General features: G+C 43.9%; 1 protein-coding gene across 7 annotated transcripts in view; it reads right to left on the reverse strand.

Moving 5' to 3' along the window:
• Positions 1 to 412: 412 nt before the first annotated feature.
• Positions 413 to 18,964, reverse strand: part of LOC123518647 (POU domain, class 6, transcription factor 1-like) — a 432,516-nt gene continuing 413,964 nt past the window's right edge. For 4 of the 7 annotated variants that reach the window (XM_045279572.1, XM_045279574.1, XM_045279578.1 and 1 more), the window contains 9 exons: positions 16,615 to 16,896; positions 15,839 to 16,030; positions 15,355 to 15,510; positions 12,665 to 12,913; positions 10,808 to 10,909; positions 9,839 to 10,073; positions 8,098 to 8,181; positions 5,883 to 6,019; positions 413 to 5,526 (listed from right to left, as the gene is read on the reverse strand). In XM_045279572.1, coding sequence (XP_045135507.1) covers positions 5,348 to 5,526; positions 5,883 to 6,019; positions 8,098 to 8,181; positions 9,839 to 10,073; positions 10,808 to 10,909; positions 12,665 to 12,913; positions 15,355 to 15,510; positions 15,839 to 16,030; positions 16,615 to 16,896 — 1,616 coding nt within the window. In that variant the 3' untranslated portion in view covers positions 413 to 5,347. The remainder of the gene's footprint in view (positions 5,527 to 5,882; positions 6,020 to 8,097; positions 8,182 to 9,838; positions 10,074 to 10,807; positions 10,910 to 12,664; positions 12,914 to 15,354; positions 15,511 to 15,838; positions 16,031 to 16,614; positions 16,897 to 18,964) is intronic. The other 3 variants (XM_045279576.1, XM_045279573.1, XM_045279577.1) reach the window with 3 other exon arrangements.

Genomic DNA, 18,964 nt, shown 5'->3' on the forward strand with positions numbered 1-18,964 from the left:
TTAAGAAAATCCGGGTAGAATAGTACACCTTCCTCTCCCAGCAGCTCTGGCCGACTGACGCCTGTCCTGTGGGTTACAGTGGGTAGTGAGAGGGAGGCAGAGAGTGCGTGTATGCTTCGAAGCTATAGTCGAAACCCTTGATACTTTGCCTTTCTTAGATGTACAAAATTAAACATATCTAAGCGAAATTTGTGTTTCCTTTTCCCATCAGATGTAAGGGGCATGCATAATGTAGTATAGAGTGATCGAGCGGATTCCGATATCCTTTTAAAACATCCTCTGTTTGAACTCTATATTTTTATTAGCTTCGAAGGACTTGGCTTCCAAACACTCCCACCTCTCTCTCTCTCTCTCTCTCTCTCTCGTCAGCGTCGCAGGTTACGTATGTGAACATTCATTGAAACAACACAACGGAAAGGAGTCGATGTTTTATTACGCAAATCTGAAACTGGAAGAGTACAGACACACATTTTCATAAGAAGTTGTTTTATAGTGCCCATGTGAGATCCTATTCGGATAGGCTATCCTTTACATCTTTGTGGAACGTATCACACTCGCAGCAACATAATTGTCCAACACTGCATTTGTTAGGTGAAGCACCCACATAGACTTAAAAAGAACACTTGTTTAAGGAACGACCGGGTCAGATTCTGGGATGTCCAAAGCAGATCTGATGGGCACTTAACTTTGTGATGTTAGGAACTGGTCATATACTCACAGATGCGACTGTTCTCTCTACATAGAACACTCAGACAGACAATAAAAATAAAAAGTTATTGTCCGGGTTGCACGATACGAAATAATAAGGATAATAATAATAATAATAATAATAATAATAATAATAATAATAATAATAATAATAATAATGATAATGATAATGATAATAATAATAATAATAATAATAATAAAAATAATAATAATAATAATGATAATAATAATGTCTTAAAGAGAATGAATGAGAGGGCTGGCAGTTGACCAGGCAAATGCTTCAAACATAAATCCTAAATAATCCTTTTCAATGAAATGCGAGCATTCGAGGATGATAAATGGATGAAAAGAAAGAAAAAGAAAAGAAAAACTTAGGTCATCAGTAAGAGGTGGCAGAGCCTGGCCGCCCCCCCCATCAGCGAGGATGAGTCAGGTAGGTGGTGAGGACGAACACGAACCAAGTCTCAGTGATGTGGAAACCGTGAGTATTTTTCTGGTCCAGTTCAGCGTGAGGGTCGCCACGCGGGCACGACGATCAGGGAGATGCTTTAGCGTGCACCGCGGCTCGGGCATGCCAGAGAAGGAAGTGTTTTAGCTCAGGGGCCAGAGTTCACTGGTGCAACCTCAGCGGAACTGGAGTGTGAAGATATTCTGTTAACCTTAGAAATATTTGTACAATCTGTGGAAGTTTTCAACCTCCATATAAATGAAGCGAAGCCACTTCTTCCTTAACAGGTTAATTCAGTGATTCTTTATGTCAATAAGATGAAAATAAATGAAATCATATTGTCCACGAGGTGCTGGCCTGAGCCCGCGCACACGCACGACCACCTCTCCTCGCCCGCTGTCAACGATCCAATCGTCCGCTTGACGCTCGAGCCAATGAACCAATTAAATGTTTGTCTCGTCATTAGGTAGTACTGGAATCTTAATGTACACGTGTTCACACAGCTAATGCATTAATCATTACATTTTTGTGTATTATATTCATGTACTTCTTGTCACGTAATTTCTAACCAATACTTGACTCTTTCTGAACACATCCAACGTTCGGCTGCGGCCAGGGGACACCACACGGCCTGCGAGGTCTTTGCTGCTGTGCTGCGGTCAACGAAGCAATTATTTAGTCTTACAGTTAGTAATCAATAGGTTGGTTGGCAGGATCGGCTAGGTGTGTGGTAAATATTAGGATAAGTTCTAAGGCAATGTACATCAATCACAGCACACTTCTGCTAAGTCGAAAAGGAAAGAAGGTTCATGTTAAACTCTTACATTAGCAAGCTAATTCATTAAATTGCTAAAACAAATCCTTCCAAATCTATTATTTAGGAACATTATCTTTGGAAGAATTCAGGAGAGCTATATATTAGTTTGCCCTTGAGAGCAGCAGCAGCAGCAGCAGCGATCCTCGGGGTCGCGGGGGCCTAAGGCCCACCGCCGGTAAACATGGCCAGACTCTATACGCGGCAGGCAATGAGCAGGCAGGTGGGCGGGCGGGCGGGCAGGGCAGGGCGCGGCCAGCACTGTCTTGTAGGTCTGTAACTTATGTGATGATCTGTATTTTACTTTCAGCGCAACGCTAGTCTTCACTTCACATCACAAGTGGCCTGCCCGGGGATCGTGACCCAGGTGAATCTGATGGCTTAACTTGACTTGCCACACGGGGTGGCCAGCATATGTAGGGGAAAACTAGCTTCATTTTGATTAGCAAATGCAGCTTTATGTCTTGGACATTAAAGGAAATACATACATACATCAACTGTACAGTATTAGATGCATAAGGAGACCACAAAGACCTCCCTTTGTCTAAAGTTACAGTAAACACACAAGCAGCTACCAGGCTGGAATATGTTAAAACGGTCCAAAGCGGCACACATCACCTCACCACTTCAACGATTGGCACAAAATAAATATCACAGAATACAAACATAAAATCGAAGTTTGAATAGGTATCCTGAAGCCTATTTCTGATACTGGGGACTATGTGAGCATTGTTGAACAGGTCAGGCTATACGCTAGGGCGGCAGCTCCTTGTGGTGGACACAGGGTGCGGGGCGAGGGGCAGTTCAAAGCAATAGTTGAACCTCACGGCTCAGGGACAAGAAATCAAAATCATAATCTTGTTTTGTATGAGGATTGTGAACCAACTTACAGGTAAACATAAGGTTCCTCACCACCATTCTGAAGCTCTCTTCAGATGCTACGACTCGTGATTGCAAACCATCTTAACTTACAGCAGCTCCATCGGCTCTTAAAGCTCTTGGATAAAGCTGCATATTTCTTTAGTAAAGCATATATTCTGCAGTTCCTGTAGGTACCTTTCGTGTGACAAGTGTCAACAAATTGACGTAACTTGAAAAGCAAAAACACAATAATGACTAGCTTATGTTTAACTTGATTAATCAAATCAATGTACATTATATTCTATCTACAGGCTCAAGTAGCAAACAATGTTGATTATTTATGGAGTTGGGGTTTGTGTACATACATTATTGTGGTCTAATGAACTATATAATGTATAAATATCTAAACAATATGAAAAACGTAAATGGAATAAATATAAATTGTTTTCAGAAAAAAATAATATTAGTGTAAATAAAATTCCGTGATGAAAATAATGTTAACTTATAATCAAAGTTACAATGCACATGGGCAAAATACTAGACGGGCTGAAAGAACTTATATGACAAGTTCAACATTTGTTTGGTCTAAATTTATGTAACGAATATCAACATGCGTTAACTGTGACAAACAACTGTGTACCGGTCCGTCCTCCTGCTCGCCCCGCGTAACAACTGGCTAAGTGAAGGATTGGGGTAACTATGGAATCCTAGGGAGCTTGTATCTTCCAGAACAGCCCTGTGTCTGACACTGGGGTGGGGCGCAGGATTTGCCAGCCTAGGCAGGCTGTGTGGCCCTTACTGTACTCGTTTCCTTGTCCATATTTACACCCAGCAACTGCTTTTCGGCTTTGGTGGACAGCGTTGTGCTTTTTTTTTTTTTTCAGACACAAAACACGTATCAGGCTGCTCCTTGCTGTGGGGCCTTGGCGCGGCCGTCGCTCCACTGTGTTCCGTAGCACTCGCATCACTAGCCACTGCCGGCGTGACAGATCTATTCTCTACTAGATCTAGGATGGCATACGAGAGGCTGAACACTCTTCTGGCAACAATGGGCAGCAGAAGCAGGAGCAGTGGCTGGCTTCCCTCTACGGTACATGACACACAAATAAACAGCACAGACAGCCAGGAGTGGCAGAAACACTATATTGATATGACTGGGCAGGGCTGCTCGGGCAGACTCCTTCACTCCGCACGGCTGCTGTTCACTAGTTCATGGATACAGCGAGTATTTCAAAAGCTTAATGAATATTAACGACAAGGATTAATTCTTTTTAAGACGAACAAAGTTTCTTACAAGTAACACATTGTGTCAATATTTCCACACACAACGGTGCAACACTACATCAGTTATGCTTCATAGCATAACCAAGTTTGTATTATATTCACCTTAAGTTTATCGCACCTTGAGACAGGGTGCTGCAGTGCCTCGGGCGGCGGTGGTGCTGTGCCCACACCATGGGCCGGGGATCGCCAGCACCCCCTCGTTACACCCGCTGGACGCGACACCAACACACCGGCGCGTGTGTGTGTGTGTGTTGCACTGCACCACTGGGCCACTGAGGCGCAGACTGTGTGCTGCCGGTGGTGAAGCACCTCTGCTCGGCCTCCATAGGAACACTGGCTAGTGGCTGCCTCGGGGAGGAGAGGTGTAGCGACACTGGAACAGAGCTGACACCTCTGCTCGGCACTTTTCCAGGAACCTCATTAAGGATGCATATGTATTTATCAGAATATGCATTTGTTCATGTATATATGCATTCATATATGTATATATGTATACAAACATATACATTATACATACATGCATTATTTACATATGTATTTGTAAATGGATAAAGTTACTGAATGGTCATCTATTCTATTTTCCAGGAACTTAGAATTGGCTGTTGGTGGCGGGAGGCGGAGTGAGCCGGGCCACGCGAGGAGGCACACCTCTGCACGCCAACGCAGTGTGCGAGACTTGACGTTTTATCCACAGGAACTCGGGGTTTCATTTTTCATTCTTTTCTATTCTTGCAGTTAACCAATTATAAATATGTCACGGATTATGATATCTCCAAGAAGAACACAATCTGCATACATTTTCGGCCTGATATATTTCCTTTCTTCTGTCCTCTAGGTTGTTAATCTTATCATCAATATATCAACCAGCTTCAATGGTTGGTTAGTGAAGTATTCAATCAGCGGGCAAGTGAGTAGTTCTGGACTCAGGTCAGTCTACAGTGCTCGTTTCTGAATCATCTCCTTTTCCTTCATTGTGATTATCTGGGAGGGTCGCTCGCCGCAGCGGGCCGAGCGGACCTGTCTCCTCCCTATATACAGTATAGTCCTGGACACCTTCCCGGCGCTCCTTGGCTATCACAGCTTCCCACACTGTTGCCAAACGTGTTGAGCAGCCTGTAATTCATGTGGTGCCGGGGGTGACCTTGGCGGGAGATTTACTGACTCTTGTATTGCAATGGAAAGGCATCAACACTCATAGATGCCGGCAATGGGGGATGAACATTGAAGGGCGCCTAGTTGAGGCTCTGGTTGAGGCTCGGATGGGTGGGGGGAGGCGGCGGCGGGGCGGTGGGGCTGGTCTTGGCCATCATGCGGACGGTGTTTTTGAGCGCCTGACGCTTGTTGCAGAACCAGATCCTGACCACCTCCCGCTCGTAGCCCAGCTGCTCTGCCAAGGCCGTGATCTCGGCGCCTGAGGAAGGAAGGGGTTGAGTTTATACGTGTTGAGAAGAGAATTTCAGCCTTATCCATTACAACATAATACACTTTTATACTTTAGTTCATAATATTAACTAACTACACCTGCAAAGTTAATAACTTTGCTCATTACTTAAATGGAAAGTAACAAATCAATAAATTATTTCTAGAACATAACTTTGAACAATAAATAAAGCATCTAGTTTATGTATGATATTTTTCATGTCTAGTGCATTTTCAAGATAACTTTATGGTGAATGAGCTCACGTGTAATGGAAAATACCTTAGTAATATTAATAGTGAGACATAAAAACTCTCTCTCTCTCTCTCTCTCTCTCTCTCTCTCATTACCTGATGGGTGCGTGTTCCTCTCGAAGTGGGAGTTGAGCACCTCGAGGGCCTGCGGGGTGAAGCTGGTGCGTCGCTTCCTTTTCTTAGTGGGCTCGTTCCCCATAAACTCCGTCAAGGTGTGCTGGCCATTCTTGTACCTATAAGGGAACGGGGGAGGCTACGCTTAGTGGAAGGCAGGTAAAGATAAATCGGGAAGATTTCAAACATGTAGGGAATCGCAGAGACTCATGGAAGTGAGGGATTTTAATACGACTTGCTAAAGGTCCTTTAGATGAATAAAAGAGAATAATTATCACAATATAAAATGTAGGTGAAAAGGCAATTCTGTGATTCTATTATAGCCGCTGGAACTTGAGGGAATCTGATAGGATCGTTTAATAATAAATGACCTTCATAAATCATAGGAGGGCTTATGCTTTTTTTTTTTTTTAATGTTTATAGACACTTAGATGTTATTTAGATAATTTGATAGATTGACATGCTCTGCAAACTATCTGACACAGTACAACAAATGGAAAAATAATTATGTGAAAAAAAAATAAGAATAAGAATAAATCAGATGCTCGGCTGGCGTCCGTCCGGCGGCACTTGGACACGACTGCTGTTGATATGGAGACACATTAGAACAAAGCAGCAATAAGGAATGTGTTTATGCATAAGCAGCACCGTGGGGTCTCATTCTCAAGTGAAGGCCTTTCGCAACCAGCCGAGCCTCCGCACTTAGCATTCCCACACTCCCACCCTACCCGTACCGCCCTGCCCCGTCTGCAAGCCACCCAGACCAGCCGGATCTTAGCTCTGTCTTGTGCTTCCCGTCGTCACTGTTTCAAAACTTTAGGTTTCAAGGATGACTGTCGTGCGTCGTGACTCCCGAGTAAAGGTGCGCGTGTGGAGCACCATTCCGGTACAGTGCCAGATGCACGTAATTCACCATAGCTGCAGAATTATCAGCGGGTTCTCCATCCGATGATCTAATTTTCTTCTATTTTTTATTTTTATTTTTTATTTTCAGCCTCAGTAAAGCCCATAATTTATTTATGGGGAGCTTCCTGCACTCACGAGCCTTTTCTGCAAGACCCAGCGTGCGGGAACGAAGCAAACAAAACAATATCGTGGAGGAAAATACAAAGCTCTGAGTAAAAACACCTCGCTGTGTTGACACAGTCACGCGCACCTACGCACAGAGATAACTCGCAATGTATCTCGCAGCTCAAGGATTTCGCACCACACCGGCGCTCGGGCCTCTATATGGTAGGCTCGGAGAGTCTACTGTGTTTGCCTCATTTGACATGTATAGCCCGAAATTTACTTTTCTTTTCTATTTTTTAAAATTCTTTTATTATGTCATAACGTGATCTTTAAATTTAATTCGATATACTTAGACACTGAAAATATGGAGATTTTAATAATACAAATACAACACGGATTTTGAGAGAGAGAAAAAAAAAACTCATATGGCAAACAAATTATGCACATAGTCCCAAGCGTGCAACAAATGAGAATTTCACTGCTTTCCTAAACCTCGCAACGCTTCTCCCGCGGCCCAGACCAGCTGCCGCCTGCCCCGCCAGGCCAACGCCGCGATTTCCACCGCGAGACCGGGATCCCGCTGAGACGTCCACTTCCAGGGCTGGTTCTCCGTGAGATTCTAGAGCAAATATAAGAGCAAAATCTCATTTTTCTGCCTGTGAAAGATAATGATTTCATGTGTTTCAGATGGTCGCGAGACACTAGGGGACGGCGAGCAGGAGGCTTACCTGAGGCTCCTAAGGTCTCGCAGTCCTAAATACCTTCGCGGGGAGGTGATAAATAATTGACATATAATGAGTTCATGGTGATCTGGTTTTCATTCCATATTGAGAACGTAACTGGAAAATTGGTTTGCGTGGACTTGATGGAAGCAGCGAGAGAGCGCACCCGAAGGAACCAGCGACGCGTCTTGCCGTGACCTGTGACGTTGAGGACAAATACATCAAGAAATACTTAGCCGCGCATCCGGAGACACATGTCATGTGTGGAGGAACAATTGCATGTCCTTTTTTTCAGTGCGGGAGGCCGACAGTCAATGAGACCAGTGTGTGTGACCGCGATCCCTCGGTGCTGGGCTTAGAGTGACACCCTCCCTGCCCTCCCCAGGCATCATGTGCACCCCTTTGGGCGCAGCTCAAGCCTCCCTGAGGATCGTATAGCGTAACCAGAGTGGCGAGTGGTTTACCTGTCCTCCGCTTCCTGCATCCATCGCTCTAGAACTGGCTTGATCTTTTGAGCACTTTTTGGAGTGATGTCTAGTTTTTCAAACCTAAAACGAGAAAATAGAGCTCGTCAATTGCTTAGTATGGCTTCGTTATCTTTATTTTTTGTTTGTTGTTTTTTGCTGCTATTCTAACTTAGAAAAGAGCTTGGTGACAGAGCACCACATACTCTACTGGTCACAATCTACAAGAATTTTGTTTGGTTAGTTGCAGTTATGCATGTGGGCTATATGAGCAACGGAGGGTGAAGCATTATTGTCACGTGAAAGGGTCTTGCATACACGGTAGCGTAATAAGACCACCACCCATTAGTAGCCCAAGTCTTATGTAAGGCTTTGCCAATGTTGACGTGAGGACGTATAAGGCTTCCCAGCTCGCCACCCTAGTCAAAGCTCCCTCAGCTTGGAATTCTCCGGATTTTTGTGTCGTTTAACATCTTTTGGTCAGGTCTTCAGTATTAGGGCATTATGACTTGCACATCAACACCGAAGAGGAACATGCGACCATCGGTTTGGTTGAGGAACGAAAGACAGGACATCAGAAAGAGTAATGTTAGTAATATGAGTTTTAGCATGTTAATATTGGAGACACATGAACAACATATAAAATTCAAATCCAAACCAGAAGCAAATATTGAATTTAGTGGAGTCCCAGTGACTAGGGTAGCAAGAGCTGCACCCTCCGCACCAAAACACACAATGGTTTGATTATCAGCTACTTGCAACATTCAACAACAACAGGCTGGTATGCAACAAGACCTGGCATGAAAAGTGGAGTCTTGGCGGGACCTTAACAGTCCGCATCATGATGCAAAAATTGATTACCATCCTTGATCACAACGATCAGCCTAATGAATTGAACAGACTAGCAACATTGGTGACCCAATGTGGTGACGGCAAGTGAGATTTGGCTGAATGAATCAATTATCGGGTCGTGACAATTCTATTCGGTCTGTCAGTAAACTCATTATCATTTTCTTGTGTGTTTCGGTTAGACATTTAAAATCTGAGCCCAGGAAAGATTCCTAAAGGACGAAATACATGCATTAACGAAGTTGTTTATAAAAATACAGTTCAACAGTTCAAAGGCTACTGTAGGAGCATAAGAAAACTTCATTTTTCAGAGGGGACAAACTACCATAGGTAATATGTACAGGAAAAAAAGGAGCATACAAGTAAGCATAACAACTACACTAAATAAAATATCAAGATATGGAGAGCCATCTTGTGAACAGTTATATTAATAAATCTTAAAAAAAAATGCAAGAATGAAAACATAGTAATATCATGAATGAAAAGACACGAAAAAATACACAAAAAATCAACATATATCAAAGCAAAAAAAGAAAAAAAAAAGACAACAAAGAAAATACACTTGAATCTTTACACTACAACATCACATGCGACACGAAAGATGAAGAAGTCTCATTCAGGGACAGAGATGAGCCTCCTGCCCTGCTGCTGCCAGGGGGAAGGCGCAGCAGGGGGAGGGAGACTCAAGCGGAAGGGTTAGAGAGAGAGAGAGAGAGAGAGAGAGAGAGAGAGAGAGAGAGAGAGAGAGAGAGAGAGAGAGAGAGAGAGAGAGAGAGAGAGAGAGAGAGAGAGAGAGAGAGAGAGAGAGAGAGAGAGAGAGAGAGAGAGAGAGAGAGAGAGAGAGAGAGAATGAGAATGAGAAAAGGATGGGAAGGAGAAAGAGGGTACCTACCTGCAGATGGCGGACTGGGAGTAGGCGGGCCCCTCGGTGATGCTCAGAGCCTGTCCAACCTGAGTCTGGGTCAGGCCCATAGACAGTCTGCGGATCTTGAAGGCCTTGGCGAACTCCTTGATCTCGTCCAGATTGACACCATCCACCAGGTTCCCCGTCGACTGACTGATGGTGGGCTGGTCTGTGGGTGAGCGAGGGGGCCTGTTAACGCCACAGCCAGCGTGGGGCAGCAGGACTAATGGGAGAGAGAAACGAAACATAGATCACCGGAACACGTACAGATACACACGCACAAACACTTACACACATACACACACACACACATGAACACACACGAACACATAGACACACACACACACACACACACACACACACACACACACACACACACACACACACACACACACACACACACACACACACACACACACACACACACACACACACACACACACACACACACACACACACACACACACACACACACATACATGTATTCATGAAATATATATTTAAAAGAAAACGTAAATAAAATGAAAATATAGATAAACTTATGGAAATACTGAAATTATAGAGAAAATTATATATGCTGGATGGGGGCACAACGTGGAAACACGAATGAAAATGATGATCGTAGTAGTAATAATAATAATAATAACAATAATAATAATGATAGTAATAATAATAATAATAATAATAATAATAATAACAGCAATAATAATAATGATAATAATAATAATAATAATGATAATAATAATAATAATGATAATAATAATAATAATAATAATAATAATAATAATAATAATAATAATAAAAATAATGATAATCTCAGATGTGAATAATCTTCATTTACCAAACTATAGTGGGTGAGGTGGAGTAGAGGAGAGGAAGGAATAATTGAAGCAACAAAATAAATGAAAGAAGGAAGGAAGGAAGGAAGGAAGGAAGGAAGACATGCCCGCTACTCACTGTGGTTATCAAGGAAGTCTGGAGAGTAACGGGCGGAGGGCGGCGGGGGCGGGGCTGGGTAGTGGCCGCCCAATCTGCCGCCCAAACCTCCAACAGGATCCGCTGAAATGGAATAAAAAAGAGAATTACACACACACACACACACACACACACACACACACACACACACACACACACACACACACACCTATCTTTTTCTCTATGGGGCTTTTCACGTACAGACCTGCTAGTTTATTGTATCTTCCTTTATGTTCTGTTAATTTACGAGCGTTACTGATAAACTGCAGTAGATGGCGCGACTGTAGATAAATGTTAAGGCTAAAAGGTTTACATTTCTAATGTCTCTTCTACTTCCATTTGGAATTATATGCAACATGAATTACTTTTTGAGCTCATTGTCTACAAATTCTAAGTAAGGTGAGACCAAAAAGATGTGAGGGATTTCCCAGACCTTCATATCAAAATTTAATCTTTTTAATTGCCAGTAATGCTTCCAATTTCCTTTTCAGAATGTAAGAGACAATAATATGTATTCTTTTCTCAAGCTCATGTCTATAAATTTTAAAGATGGGTTGATAACGAGGTGTGCGGAGAGAGTTTCCTAGAATCCTCTCGTTAGAACGCAGCCTTTTCTAATTGCCAGTAATGCTTCGCTCAATGAAATATTGAATTTTTCCTCTGCATGTGTTGCCCTTGGGGGCTGTCCTTGCATTGGTTTTGTTTACGCGGATTAAGCCACGGGCGTTCCGGGTCACAGCGTCAGCCTTCCACCGACGGGGGCACCGCCATCTGCCTGCCTGGCTGCCGCGTGCTCCTTCCTTTGCTGCTCGAGTCTATTTTATCAGAAGGAAGATTTCTGGGCAACGCGACGGAATGGAAGGGAGAGGACAAAGTGGTGGAACAGGAGGGGAGAGGACAACAGAATGAAAGAGAAGGGGAGTAGAAAAATGCGATGAAACAGGAGGAAAGAGAAGGCGATGGAAAAGGAAAGGAGAAAAGTGATGAAACAGAACGGGAGGAGACAAAGCGATGAAACAGGAGCGGAGAAGAGAAGACGATGGAATAAGAGAGAAGAAAAAAAAGGAGATGAAACAAGAGGTAAGAGAAGAAGGGGATGAAACAGGAGGGAATAGAAGGAAATGAAAGGAGAGAGGAGAAGCCGATGGAACAGGAGGAAAAACGACAAAACAATGGAATAAACGAGAAGTCAAAATGGTACAACAAAAGAAGACAATGTGATGAAGCTAAAGCGGCGGCATTTTAAGATACCACGGGAAAGGAAAACACGCCAGGAAGCGCGGAACAACAGGGAGCATCAAGAAAAGCACCACACGACGACGACAAGTAGAAGGAGAAGGAGAAGGAGGAGGAAGTGGAGGAGAATGGGGCGTGTGGCGGGACTTTAGCTACCTACATCTTAAAATATGAAAAAAAAAGTAGCGTTGGAAATGGCGTGCGGTAACTCAACAATAAGCTGGATTATAAAATTTAAGCATCTCGTTTGTATAATTCAGAGGGGGAGGAGGAAGGGGGAACAACCTCACCTGCAAGAGGGAGGAGGAAGGAAGGGAGTGGGGGAGGAACCAACTAACTTGCAATATGGGGAGGGGAGGAAGATAGGGCGGTCACCTGTGAAGGGAAGGGCGAGGGGGAGTATGAAGGGAAGTTTATTCCTCTAACTGGAAAAGGAGGAAGGGAAAACGAACTAAACTGCAGTAGGGTGGAGGGTGAAGGGGTTCGATTAGTTTCCATGTAGGAGGAGTAGAAAGAGGAGGAGGAGGAGGAGGAAGAGGAGGAGGAGGAGGAGGAGGAGGAGGAGGAGGAGGAGGAGGAGGAGGAGGAGGAGAAGTAACTCACCAGTGACGGGCGAAGAAAGTGGCAGTGGCATCTTGGGTTTGGAGTCGTTGGCCAAAGTATTGTTGTTGTTATTATTATTACTACTGTTGTTGTTGTTGTTGTTGTGGATTTGGTGAGCGTGGAACAGGGAGGGCGGAAGGCCTGCGAGACCCAAGAGGGGGTGAGGGGCGGCCCCGGTGGAGGACGAGGACGAGGACGAGGAGGAGTTGGGAGCAGAGGTGGTAGGTAGCGGAGAGGTGTTGGTGGAACCTGAAAAGGGAAAAGAAAACCATGAACCTCGTCACATCATCATTATGACAACAATAAAACAAATGAGGGAGGGAACATAATCAAGTTTGTGATGTATATTTCTGTTAGAACAGACACAATAATGACAATAAACTAGGAAGACATAAAATAATAGAGCTGTTGCATTACTAATATGACAAAACAACAACAATCTGCAAAACACGAGAAAAAAAAAACAACAACGTTGAATTCATCACGTTCCTGCTGTGACAACTACAATAATAATACAATAACAAACAACTTGAAAGAAACGAAAGAAGGAAAACAATAACAAGAAATCGCTACAATACTCTAATAAAAATAAAATAACAATATGAAAGATAAGTCAACAACACATCCCTCAATGACACGACCACCTCCCTTTCCTCTTCTTTGTAGACCGCAAATAAACACAGATCAGCCATCCTCATTACTTCCTCCTCTCTCTCTCTCTCTCTCTCTCTTGCTTGCTCCCTTGCATTCACTCACTCACTCCCCTTCACCACTACTGACTGACCTTCCCCTTAACACGCGCGCCGCTCACACCCGCTCTCCTGAAGCTGTTTAATGAGGCAAATAAAGATGAGAGGCTTGACCTGGTTATTGCAGAATGTACCGGGAGAGAAAAGAAGGTAAAAAAAAAAAAAAAAACGAAACAGTAATGCGAGAGAGAGAGAGAGAGAGAGAGAGAGAGAGAGAGAGAGAGAGAGAGAGAGAGAGAGAGAGAGAGAGAGAGAGAGAGAGAGAGAGAGAGAGAGTGTGTGGAGTTGAGTTCGCAGTGAAGTCTGATTATGTATTGATAAGCCTCGACTTTTCCGTTCTATCTCTTGTTTTACTTTGTCTCTGGGATTACGCGAGTCGGGGCCCGGAATATGATAATGCGAGTACCAGGGAGCGAGGCTTTAAGAAGGTAATGGATGAGTGTATTTGTGCAGCTGTCGTAGAAATGAGACAACTTACTGCTTACCTCATATGCGCATAATTTTAAGGATTAGAGAGAGAGAGAGAGAGAGAGAGAGAGAGAGAGAGAGAGAGAGAGAGAGAGAGAGAGAGAGAGAGAGAGAGCATTTCTAACCCAGCTGGCACAAAACACGGTTGGCGGAAGGTAAGTACATAATGTTTCTTGCCACAACTGAGGTCTGTATCGTGACCCACGTGTTGGCTCAGTGTCAGTCATGTGCCTCCTACATCACCTGCCACCCCTCTAGTGCCACGCTCTTCTCCTACTACTCTTTCCCTTTCCTTTTCCTTTCCTCTTCTTCAGCTTCAGGGTTAATCTTCCTCTTTACTCCTCATTCTTCTTCTTCCTTTCGTCTTGTTATTCAATGGTTACAGATTTCTCTTACTCTTCATTCTCCTTTATTCTTCTTTTCTCTTTTCATACTTCAGGTCTAGTTTCCTTATTTACTCTTCCTTACTCAATGGTCATATGCTTTCCCTGTTCTTCTTTCTCCTTTATCTTTTCCTTCTTTTCCTTCTCCAGGGATACACATCTCCTTTTTCTTCTTCCTTTTTTTTTTCTTCTTTATATTCCTACTCGACAGCCGCATTCCTCTCTTATTATTCCTTTTCTTCTTCTTCCTTTCCTTCATCTCTCTCTCTATTTGCCTTAATTCCTTTCCATCAACACTTACAACTCGATTTCCTTCCTCTCCCATTCTGGCTAGTCATTATTGAATATACGGTCAGGCGACAGTTTTGCTTTCGATTGTAATGATAATAGTAATGAAGAAAACCTTTAAATACGATCAGCGAACAATAGTCATGCGAGGTGAAAAAAAAAGAGACAAAAAAGTTACCAATTGCAATAATGAATAAATATATGATTACGCGATTTTCACTTTTCAACAATAATGATAATGAAGAAAGCTTTTAAATACTATATATATATGCGTACTATTAATGAACAATAGTTATGCGGCTGGAGAGGGGAAAAAAAAAGAGGAAAAAAAAGTTAGCGTGCCAGATTATGTAACTAATACTACCGACTCGTATTATATCACCAACCAACGCTAACTTGTGATGCTAATGCTACTATAGCACCTCGCAGGCTTCAGATTTACATGCCGACCGCTTGTCAACACTGGTAAAAAATGGGAAACTTACTGATTTAACATAAAACATTAATAGGTAAAACATTAATAGTTAGTATGTACGAGTGAATGGTGTGGAAAAAAAAAAAATCGGGGGAGACCTGATGGAGAGAGAGAGAGAGAGAGAGAGAGAGAGAGAGAGAGAGAGAGAGAGAGAGAGAGAGAGAGAGAGAGAGAGAGAGAGAGAGAGAGAGAGAGAGAGAGAGAGAGAGAGAGAGAGAGAGAGAGCATTATATTACCTACCCACTCACATAAAATAAAAGGTAAAAAAAAAAAAAAAAAAAGCTGCCATTACAAATATCCCATCAAAAAGCAAGTCGCGGCACCCACCTGGCTGCTGCGGGTGTGGGCCGGGCTGCTGCAGGTGGTGGAGGGGCACCAGGGGATTGACCAGCGAGGAGGCGCCCACACCGCCCACCGCGCCCACCGCGCCCACGCCTCCGGCCTGCCCGAGGGGGATGGTCAGGATGGGCTGCACTGCGATGCCTGTGCCGGATAAAAGTGAGGGAAAAATATTATAAATACATATAATTTGCTTTTATAATCACGTGCATCGAATTACAATCATGTGTATGACATTGGATACCACAGTAGTGTTAAATGCAAGGAAATTATTACCAGGACGGGGCGGGAGGGGATTGAGGGACGTGGGAGAAGGGTGGCCTATGGTGTGATGGGTAGTGGGGTGCAGGACGATGAGGGGTGACGGGATCCTGTATGGACGGGACGAGGGGAAGAGAAGGAAGCGATGGTGGTTAGGTGAGGTGGGAAGGGATCAAGGAACACACAAAGGAAGCAAGGGAGTGGCACTGACCCTGCGAGGTGGGCACGAGCAGCTGGGCGCCCTGCACGCCCTGGGTCATGTGTCCGGAGGTGAGCACCATCTGGGGCACGTTGGGGGCGTTGTTGGCAGCCGCGTTGTTGTTGATGCCACCGGGGGGAGGGGGAGCTGCGGCCGCTGTCGCCGCCGCCGCTGCTGTTGCTGCCGCTGCTGCTGCCGCTGCAGCTGAGAAAAGACAAGGGACATTTATTATAAGAGATGAAGAGAGACACCTAAACCGCGACACTGGCCTGGTAGAGAGACACAAAACTGCCAGACCGATAACACTCGTAATGCTCTCAAACACGAATTCAGTCCGAGTGCAGGAAACTAATACTGAATATTCAAACTTTTTATTTACAGAAACAATTAATATCAATCAGAAAATGCTGGATGGGCAGTGAATGGTTTAGATGTGAGTGACACGAGGAGGCCCATGAGGCTCAGGGTCAGGTCACGTGCTGGCCCGCGCGAGGTCAGACAACAGCAGGCTTTTAACAAATTTATTGCTCGTGCCAAGAAGAATGACTCGTGCGGGGGAAACTAATTACCTTGCAGTTTACGAGCGTGGCTTCGCTGCATAATATGTTAAGTAGTAATAGTGATTATATACAGGTCTTGGCAGGGAAGGTATTTTACGTGTACTCAGCAGGTAATCAAGACCATAAAAGCGCAATTTGCATCGATTAACCACAGATATTACGATTACCTGTCTCGTAACTCATTATGCACCGGATTCTTGGTTTGATAACCCGGGCGCGGAGGCTCACCTGGGTGTTGCTGTGCCAGGTGTGGGTGCAGTAGGGAGCCCACGGAGGGGACGCCCAGGCCGCCCTGCAGTCCGGCTAGCGCGGCCATCTGTGTCTGCAGGTTCTGCTGAAGGTTGTGGAAGTTCTGCAGGTTGTGAAGGTTGTGGAGGTTGTGCAAACCGTGGATGGCGTGGTGAAGGCTGGCCAGCCCGGAACCCGGACTGGAGGCGCCGTGGCCGGGAGCCATGGTAGGGGAGGGAGAGATGGCCGTCGGGGGTGAGGGGGGCGGAGACACCCCACCTGCTGGGGAGAGAAACGCAGGTTAGTGCAGCCGAAGGGCGGGACTCATTAGGTGCGGGAAGAATGTGTGCACGCGGCGGCCGAACACAAGGGACACGAAGGCATTACGGCAAATACTTGTAATGTTGTAATGGCCGTGAAACTGGTTTGTGGCAATAAATTCCTCAAGCACCGCATTCCGAGCCACTTCATCCCACTCACTTAGTACTTCTTTATTGACTCACACCGTGGCCCCTCTCCTCCTTTCATCCTCTCCCCCTCCTCTCTCTCTCTCTCTCTCTCTCTCTCTCTCTCTCTCTCTCTCTCTCTCTCTCTCTCTCTCTCTCTCTCATCTCTACCCATTTATCTTCACCTGGCCATCATACTCTCACCTCAAGTGCACCTTAACATTCTCCTCCCTCAGTACCATTGCTTGCTTTCTTCCATACGCCATTCTTCTATCCCTGCTCCCCCGGCCCTCGTTCCCTCCCTCCCTCCGAGAAGAACGCCAAGCCAATTATATACCAGACCATAATGACTGTAATGCTGGTGATTATGATGATAATGATGGTGGTAATGACGGCTGCAGCGACGGTGACAGGTTGGGGTGTGTGTGGCGGTCATGTAGCGGACTGGGAAGGTAGGTAAAGGTAGGTAGGTAGAACAACAGAATGAGTAAGGAAAGGGAAGGAACAAGACGAGTAAGGAATGTAAGGGAGAAGAGAAGATAATGTTATAGGGTAGCTAGGTGGTGTGGCAGTATAGGTGATCGGTGACAAGAAAAGATAGGAATGAGAGTAATAAGGAATTAAAAGGAGAAGAAATGAGAAGGAAGGGAAAGAACAAAGACGAATATAGGAATGATAGGAAGAAGAAAAGAAGGTAAGTATAAGAACGGATAGTTATGGTGAGTTTGTGACGTTGAAGATGGGTATCAAACAAACTAATCCAACATCTACATTCACTTAACATCAACATTGAAGAGGAAGAAAGGGGAAGACGAAAAAATATGAGTGAATATTTGAAACGGCAATAATACAATGCTTCTACCTATCGCTCAAAGGAAGACGAACAAGTAGGACAGGGCTAAGGAAGGGAAGAATAAGTGAATGGAGGGAAAGAGAGAAGTGCTGAGATAGAATGAAATATATTAGGATTAAGAAAGGAAAGGGAAGGAATCAGTAAGGGAAGAAGTGAAAGACACGAGTTTAGAGGCAATGTAGAGTTAAGAAAGGCAAGGAATAGGACGAATAGATTAGGATATGAGAGGAAGGACGAAAGAATAGAAGAGAGGAGCACAAAATTGCGAGTACTGAAAGAGTGAATGAGTAGAAAGCAATGAAAAAAAAAAAAAAACGTGACTATACAAAAAAACAAAAAACAAAACAAATCAAGAACGCTAATAAAAAGAAAAAAAGACTACATACCTGCACAAGAAAAACTGGAAGTATATACAAATGACAACAACAGCAAACATGTGATAAAAATAATATAAAGATAGAAACTTCATGCTTATTTAAAGTGTAAGGGCAGGGAATAAGGGAAAGAGAGGAGAATGTATAAATAACAAAGAGAAAGACAAAGAAAGAAAAAAATATTAGTTAATTCTTTGTATTTGTAGGAAGAAAACGAAGGAAGGTCAAGGGAAGAAAACTGGCGGAACTGGAAAAAAAGAAAAGGAAAAAAAAGTTGCTTCATAAGACAGAAAAAAAGGATGATTGGCAGAATATTACAAAGTCGACAGTAAATATAGCGCAGAGCAACAGAAAAATAAATAAAAACAGGTACTTGAGGCATCCCTACACATACGAAAAATAAAAAAAAAAGTACAAAAGCAGCGAAAAAAGCGGTGTTGGGGGAAATGGTACAGATGAGACGACGACAGAATGTGAAACTAGGAATTGAAAAGAGGACGAAAGAAAAAAAAAAAAAAAGCGTATGGTGAATTAAAGATAAGATGACCTGCAGTTCCTGTCGCCCTGAAAGAGACAAAGAAAGGAAAAGGAAAGGAAAGGAAAAAAAATACACACATTTAAGGTGAGAAAATTAGTACTCACTAGAAAGGCGGGAAGAAAGAAAGAGAAAGAAAGGA

Source organism: Portunus trituberculatus, chromosome 44 (genome assembly GCF_017591435.1).
Source record: "Portunus trituberculatus isolate SZX2019 chromosome 44, ASM1759143v1, whole genome shotgun sequence".
Lineage (NCBI taxonomy): Eukaryota > Metazoa > Arthropoda > Malacostraca > Decapoda > Portunidae > Portunus > Portunus trituberculatus.